The 8,626-nt window shown below is 36.6% G+C and overlaps 1 protein-coding gene across 1 annotated transcript; it reads right to left on the bottom strand.

Annotated features, from left to right (window-relative positions):
* Window positions 1-3,463: 3,463 nt before the first annotated feature.
* LOC130552501 (C-type mannose receptor 2-like) lies at window positions 3,464-6,129 on the bottom strand. Its single transcript, XM_057330836.1, has 5 exons — window positions 6,093-6,129; window positions 5,193-5,231; window positions 4,756-5,103; window positions 4,234-4,572; window positions 3,464-3,828 (listed from the first exon to the last, which is right to left on the bottom strand). The coding sequence occupies exons 2-5, from the start codon at window positions 5,227-5,229 to the stop codon at window positions 3,464-3,466; spliced, it is 1,089 nt and encodes a 362-aa protein (XP_057186819.1). The 5' UTR covers window positions 5,230-5,231; window positions 6,093-6,129.
* Window positions 6,130-8,626: the final 2,497 nt, after the last annotated feature.

Below are 8,626 nucleotides of genomic sequence, written 5' to 3'. Positions count from 1 at the left end.
CAAGCAACCAACGTTATGGTCATCTGCAACAGATGGTTGATGTATAGTTCCTAATTACATTTTTGAATGCCAGCGCCTTCAGTATCTCATAAGACTCTTAATAAATGTACTCTCATGTTTTAAATATGTCAAGTTTAAAGGGGGTAGCCTCTGTTATTTAACCTGTTTTATTGCCGTTGTTTTTATTTGTAAGTTTCAATTATTTGTTTTGCTACTGAAAAACTTGACTTGGTTGCTTGGTACTTGAGTCATTCTTTTTTTGTGTTGCTGCTCTTAAATAAAAAAGTTGTTTATGTCCTTTCTAAAACATTTGCTTATAATTTTATTAATATTTTTTATTATAGATATTTTATGTTAAGCAGACATGTGTAGCCCAAAAGACAATATTGTGCAATAAAGATGAAGTTAAAAAACAGCTATGTACTGTCGTTAATTCTTACAGCAATATACTGTAAAACAATTCCACAGCATGAATAACGTAAAATTACGGTAAATTACTGGCATCTCTGCTGCCAGCATTTTACCGTTAAATACGGGAAAAACAGCAATGCACTGTATTTCGTTTTTACAGCAATATACCGTAAAATAATTTCACAGCATGAATAATGTAAAATTACGGTATATTACTGGCATCTCTGCTGCCAGCATTTTACCGTTAAATACAGGAAAAACAGCAATGCACTGTATTTCGTTTTTACAGCAATATACCGTAAAATAATTTCACAGCATGAATAACGTAAAATTACGGTATATTACTGGCGTCTCTGCTGCCAGCATTTTACCGTTATTTTACAGAACAATTTTTTACAGTGTAGAGCATATAAACATTTTGTCAACACACTAAACAGTACCGTTAGTTTACAAGGCCATGCTACTAGGAGGATTAAAGCTGGAGTAAGCAAAGAAGAGAATGAACAAAAATATTTTTTTAAACAGACAGACAGACAGTTATTGGTTAGTCAAATAAATGCGGAACACTTATGTTTTGAGCTGTTTACTTCATAAAGTCTTCTTTTGTATTTCAGATCTCCTATTTGCATATTGACATGTGTAAATGGGTATCAGCAAAAAATTGCAGTGAATTTATTGAATAAAAATAAACAATTAAATAAACAAGCTACTAATCCGGTGCAGGTCCTACAATAACAAACCTTAACTAATGTTTTAGAAAGGTCTATGTGACGAGGGAGGCGGGACGAGAGCCTTGAGGGAACGACGCGAGGCCGGTGGCGCGAGTGATAAGGAGTGTCAGCTGTGCGTTACACCAGTCTCACATCTCTCACGGAGGAGCTCCGGAAGCATAAGAGGAGGAGCGACAGGAAGGTACGACAAGAGAGGACCAGGACTGGACAATATTGTTAAGTTTTAGTTATGTTTGTGTAGCCGGCAGTCGACCGTGAGGTGGCTGTCGGCCTTTTACTTTCATTTTGTAGTGTGTTTATTTGATTAAAAGTTTGTTTAAAGTTCGCTGGTTCCCGCCTCCTTCCTCCGTTATATACGAACATTGTTAGAGTCTATTTGTTCCTTAATTTGTTTATAAAATAACATGTTTCTATACAGCTTCCACAATGCAAAAACATATATTTTTAAATATTAAACATTGCCATTTTTTAGCGTTCTTATCTCGAACAGAGGTGAAGACAATGCATTGGAATGCGGGTGGGTGTCTGGCTAACTGGATCGCGTAGTCAAGACAGATCGTGCTCACTAGCCACCACATCAGACTGGGAAACGGTTACGATGCGTCCAGACGAGCGGAACTTGGGGAATGATCTGCTGGTAGTCTGGGTGGTTCACAAGCAAGCGGACAGCGCTGATACTGTTAATGGCCATTGGCAGAGTGCGGGCCTGGAAGACTGCACAGACAAGAAGAAATGCCCAGGGCGTAAGAAACCCGCTCTTTCTGTGAAGAGATGGGCGCCAGGCCCTGAGAAGGCCCAGAGGGGAGGGAAAGAGGTAGGATCCGTCCCACTTTGACCCTGGGGAGATGCAGTTGCCTCCCCAGGCCAGGCCTTGTGTTAAAATACTCCCTCCACCCGTCAGGGCCTTAGCTGCTCTGGTGGTCGAGGACCTCTTCTGTAAATAGTGCGGACCTCTCCTCTTCTGTGCCACGCACCAGGGTGTCTAGAACAAGACACCAAGCTGTAAAAAATCCTCAGCGGTCTCACTGAACAGCTCACCTTGCGAGATGGGTTGAGCCAGAGGTGCCGCTCTTAGACCACAAGTGTGGACGTTGTGTGATTGGGTCTGTCCTTCCCTCGTGCAGCTTTTTAAGCACCTTGGTCTGACCTGCAGTATGGCCTTGACCCACAGCAGCGTAAGCCTTCGACACGAGGCCGAAGAAAGCTTAAACGCTTTGTAAGGGAGCTTTTCACCTTGTACTTATCTACCAAATTGTATCAGTGTTGAGACATCTGCAAGTTGTCTCTTCGGTGTCTTTTCATGTCTCTTCAAAGTTTTTGTTGGGTGTGAAGGTTCTAAATAATTGTATTAAATTATTATTTGTATTATATAATAATAATAATATATTATTATTATATATTATTTTAATATTATTAAAAACATGTCTATAAATTATATAAAGCACAATTTTTTCAAGATTATATTAACTATATCAACTATATTTAATTTAATGTACAGAATATTCTGTCAGAGCTTAAAGAATCAGATTCAACCAGGTATTTCTTTCTTTTTTATTTGTTTATTTCTAATACAAACATAAGCAGTATTTATCAACAACGTAGTTTTCACAGTAACATTATAGTTTTTACCACCCATCGCCGAAACCCAACCCCCCCAAAAAATGCACAAAAAAGAAAAACAAAATTAGGCAGAGATGTATTTGACAGACTTTTTATCTTTAGATTCTGAGTAAGGGTATGAAAGGGACCCCACATTTGAATGCACTGAAGATCAATATATCACACAATGTGCTGAAAGACAGGATAGAAAAACCTACACCAGTAAACAAACACATATGTCTCATCTCTTAGCATTTCACTCAAAATAACTTATTTTCCCTACTATGGCAGTAAATGAAGGATGATATATGTTTTGTAACTGACATTCTTCCAAATATCTTCCCTTGTGTTCATCAGAACAAATAAATGAATACAGGTTTGGAACAATCTCAGGGTGAGTAAATGATGACAGAATTTTCATTTCTGAAGTATTCAAGATGCAATAAATGTGATTGAACTCTGATAGGAGCTCCTGACCTTATGATATTTATTAATCACACATGAAACAAAAGATAACTATCTACTATAATGAGTTCGAATGACTCAAATTAACACAATAATTTCCCATAATGATGCAGTGACTAAATAATCGCAAAAATGAACTCTGTCTTCTGTAGATTTAGAGATGTTTTTAATGCCCCTAAAGGACACATTTGAAATGAAAACCAGACAATGAACATGTAACAAAATATATGTCTATCACAGGAAATGACCGACACTTCTCAATCATATCTGCTGCAGATGAAGTTGCATCTCTCAGTTTCAGGAAGGCTGATCCAGCGATGATCTCCTCCAGACTGAACCGCACCAGATCTCATCACAGTTTCACAGTTCTCCACTGCCGTTTCATTCCCTTCAGCCCATTTCTCATAGCACACAATCTCTCCGCTTACCCAGAACCAAATGCCCACAGTGCAGGAGTGACGTAACCCCAGCCAAACCTCTGCAGTAGAAGCGTGTTGAACCACTGTGTTCAGCCTTTTCTCAATCTTGTCTGAATGAACTGAAACCAAGTCCATATGATTCTCTCTGCAGTATTTCAGAGCTTCAGACCAAGTCCGACTCTCTTTGATCAATATCAGCTGATCTGCACACAGAACAAACAAACAGGCAGAAACTGTACATGAAAGCAGTCAAAACTCAAATATGCAGGAAAATATTGTAGATAAACTGAGATCGTTTCAATAATTAAGGAAATTCTGTCATCGGACACACATTTAAATTTAATTACAAGTACAATGGAGTGGTGGCAAGAAATATGAGGAAAGGATTTGGGAACAGATTGGCAAGTGATCCGCACAAGACTTAAACCTGGGTCACATCATAACACACAAGTGTTTTAAATCTGACATAAAGTAAATATTTTTCTGCAGAAAAGCTTGTTACAGATGTTTTATTATTATAAAGCTGAAAGAAAAGACTAAGGATGAATTGATATTATTAATTTTGATAATAAAGAAAGTTCTATCAAACTCAAACTTTTATTACTCGCCTTCATGACACACAAATGTAATAGAGTGATGACAACCAGCATCATTCCATTCTCCCTGTTTTTCCATTTGGACCTCTGTACATTGTGCGTCAGAACCACCATTTGGTTCAACAGACTTCCAGTATCTGAAGCCAACGTTACTGTTATCTGACCACTCCCACAGGTCACTGAACAGACCAATCCAGACAGAAGTCTCGTTATTATTAATGATCTTCACGATGTTTTCATTCTCAGTCTGGCTCCTCACACTGGTCAGATCAGTATGATGCTGTCTGCAGAAACTCTGAGCGTCTCTCCATGTTTTATTAGAGTTTTCAATGACGTATCCTTTACTGCTGCCTGTTAAAGAGAAAAGTTTAATAAACTTTATTGACATGTTGTTTGCTGTCAGTCACAGGAGAATAATTGTTTCAAAAATAAATTTCTATGTTGTTTCCGATTCTTAACAGTGGTGTTTATTATTGTTCTTATGTAAAATTTACACGGCCATGTTTTGTTAGGTAATGGTTTGCTGTCACTCACCATTGTAGCAGATAAAACTCAACTTCTCATTACAGATCTCAGATTGCCATCTTCCATTTCTCATAAAAGCACATTTTGGGTGGGAATTTGGTTGTCCATTTTCCCAGTTCGTATAGTTCACAGGGTCACCCAGAGACCACTTCCATGTATGTGTTGTTTGACTCAGTCCAATCCAGACGTTTTGTCTGTTATTCACAGTCTTATTTAGCTCCTTCATGTCATTCATGTTGTGGACTGTGGCCAGATCTGTGTAGTTCTCTCTGCAGTATCTCTGAGCTTCAGTCCAGTTCATCCTCATGTTTATATAGTAATACTGGTGCTTAATGCATTCAGATAATGAGCAGACAGCTGTGAAAGAGAGAGTTTGATTCTTTATTAAAACATACTGTAGTCGATTACACCATAAATCAAATTCTAAACCAGAAACACAAACTCACCAATGAGAAGAAGCCCTAAATTTAGAGCTTGATACATTTCTGAAAAAGAAAAGACATTGAAAACAATGCACTTTCAGGTATTCTCTTCAGCTTTATTTATTAGGTTTGATTCATTCAATTCAAATACAAGTTACTTCTGTTCCACTTTTCACAATTTTTCTTTGTTACCAAGCCATTTTATTGTAAATACATATTGCACAAACAGCAGAGAGGGGAAAAAACAGTGTAGATATGAGAACAAAAAAGATCTTAAAATAAATAAATACATTTGTATTGTATTATCTGTAACACCTAGCAGATTGTTTTGCATATGATGTACAGTTAGATGCAGTAATAACTGTAAAAATACATTTCTGTAGGATTGTAATAATACTGTTATATATTTTTAAGAAAGTATATGTGTCTTATAGATCAGAACCCAAAAAATAATTCAGTAAATTTAAAATGTCGTTTTTAGTGTTACAACTAATAACACACAGTTTAGGAGCAAGCAGATTTCTAAACTACAGTAATGTGTAGTAAATAAATCTGGAAATGGGTAGTTGACAATAAATGTGTGAATGTGTGAATATGGTGTGACGGCACAAGCTAGAGAGATTTATCTTCATCTTCATGAATTAATAAATTATTGCCCGTTTGTTTTCTAAATGTTTGCTATGTCACATCATAGGACACATGTACGGTTTGTCAATTTTCCTAATAATGTTCCAAATCTTGTTGAGAGTCTGTCATGATTTGTAAATGTCACTGAAGCTAAAGTAAACATTTTCATCAGTGCCTTTCTCTCTTCTGTAAGACTTCACAAATTATTTACAAGTTATTGAACATTAAATCACAAGCTTTATAAAACAGTATTTAAATAATATGATTTCAAATGAAAATGTAGTAAGTTGTTCTTACTTGTCGAGTTTGTGTGTTCCTCTCCTGAATCTGTTGATTGTCTGTATGTTATGATATCTGCCCCTCAGCACCTCTCTTCATTTGTTTACTTCATCTGAAACAAAGGCGATTTTCATATTTCACTTCCTTATTTTGGTTCTTTGTGAATTGTGTTTCCTTAGAAAGTCTCATTCAGGTGAGATCTTTTATTTGCAATTTGTCTTGTGTTTCATCCTGTATCAGCAATATTTAGAGTTTCTGCTGTGAATTTTCTTTTTTATTATAATAAACAGAATTAAATACACATTAAAATAATCTAAAACAGCTTGGTGTACCTGTGACATTCTTTTCTTTTATTGTGAAATTTCAAACATTTGCATTTAATTTGAAAATGTTTCTCTTCGTGTTTATAAATATAAAATAAATTATATTCTAATTATTTTCTAAATTTTACAACAGTAAGAATATAAAGATTGAATTATAAATGGTTATTCCATGGAATGATTATTTAATGACAATATGCCAGTCTGCCACTTTTCAATTCATATGCCTTTCAGATTTTCTTTAAATAATAAACTTTTAAAATGCTCTATAAGAATAGCGAACTCCTCCACTTGATGCCACAAATGCAACCCGTTTCTCAAATAGAATCCACTCTCTCTCATCATTTGTCCTTGTTGACTGGTTAGGACAAAATCTCTGATTAACATGAAAAGATACAAATTACTTTCTCAAATGCAGCATGGTTTAAGGTTGTCGGAAGATTAAAATAATTATAAGGAGGGTATAAATAAGGATTTGTTATGCGAGTTCAGGCTTTCGATAGGTGCAAATGGAAATATTCAGGAAAAGTCTTGGTCGTTTATTATTACACATGAATTAATAGTAATGCTCCGACATGAATTTCGGGCTGAATGAGCCTCTAATACATTTACATTTACATTTACATTTAGTCATTTAGCAGACGCTTTTATCCAAAGTGACTTACAGAGAGTTCAGGGAGCAATAAGCGATATGTCGTATACGGGAGCAATAATACAATAGCTAATATGCACACTCACCTTACAGGAGCATGAGTTGAGAGGGGTACTCAGGTCAGTGAACCTTGATAAGGTACTATGGACATCTGTGATCAGCTCTCACAGGTCTGTATTCAGTCTTTGACACAAGACACCATACCACTCTGCCTCAAAGTCAGCCACAATCATTCCAATTCCCAAAACATAAGTTCCAGGTATTCTTAATGACTATCACCTAGTGGCACTTACACCGGTGATTATGAAATGCTTCGAGAGGGTGGTTTTGCATCATATCAAGGTCAGTCTCCTCCTTACATTGGACCAGCATCAGTTTGCCTACAGAGAGAACAGGTCCATTGAAGATGCCATAGCCATAGCTCTACACACTGTCTAGAGCAGTGGTCACCAACCCTGCTCCTGGAGATCTACCGTCCTGAAGATTTCAGCTCTAACCCCAATCAAACACACCTGAACTATCTAATCAAGGTGTTCAGGTTTGCTTGATAATTACAGACAGGTGTGCTGAAGCAGGGTTGGAGCTGCAGTCTGCAGGACGGATCTCCAGAAGCAGGGTTGGTGACCACTGGTCTAGAAACACAAGGGGAGCTTTGCCAGAATGCTGTTCATTGATTATAGTTCTGTGTTTACTGTAATACCAGAATCCCAGACATTTTAGTCTGTAAACTGGCCAATCTAGGTCTTTACACACAGACCTACAAGATTAAGAGTTCCCTAACCAACCAGTCTCAGACTGTGAAAATGGGCTGTCATGTCTTCTCCCCCGCACACTCAGTACTGGCTCTCCACACGGGTGCGTGTTGAGCCCCTTACTATTTTATATTTACAACATGGTTGTAGCCCAGTCCACCACTGTAATACCACAGACCGAAATTTTAAATTTTGGGGCAACCTTATCTCTGCTAATCTGTCCGGGAATGCAAAATAATTGTTCATGTTGTTGTGTGGCACAGTCATCTCTGCAATGTTTTTAGCAAGGTTTTGTTTGGGTAGAGTATGCATGTCATGTGGTTTTTGGTTTAGAGCTTTTCTTGTTATATTTATTAGTTTCTGTTCATTGTTATGTTGAGCAGAGATGATCACCCTGTGATATAGTCAGTGTTGGGTGTAACTAGTTACTAAGTAATTACTTACTGTAATTTAATTACTTTTCCCTTGAAAAAGTAAAGTAAGGGTTTACTTTTATTTTTTCTGTAATTTAATTACAGTTACTTCTGATGTAATTAAACTAAATACTTTGTGTAATATGTGTACATCAAAATTCAAAGTCTAACTTTAAAATCTGTGCTTTAATGTATAATTCTCACATTTGTAATTAATAATAATACTTTATGTAGTTTTATATTATTTATTTGAATGAATTAAAAGAGCCATTTCATGTCTATGTCATGGCTCTGCTTCATTTAGTCATGTTTTTCTTGGTCCTGTAGCAGAGTCATGACAAAGCCTTTGGTTATGTGTGGAGAGAAACATATTATTGTCCTTTTGACAATAATATACGTTCTCTCCAGTGTCTCG

Source organism: Triplophysa rosa, linkage group LG4 (assembly GCF_024868665.1).
Source record: "Triplophysa rosa linkage group LG4, Trosa_1v2, whole genome shotgun sequence".
Classification (NCBI taxonomy): domain Eukaryota; kingdom Metazoa; phylum Chordata; class Actinopteri; order Cypriniformes; family Nemacheilidae; genus Triplophysa; species Triplophysa rosa.
This window is presented reverse-complemented; position numbering and strand designations above follow the sequence as displayed.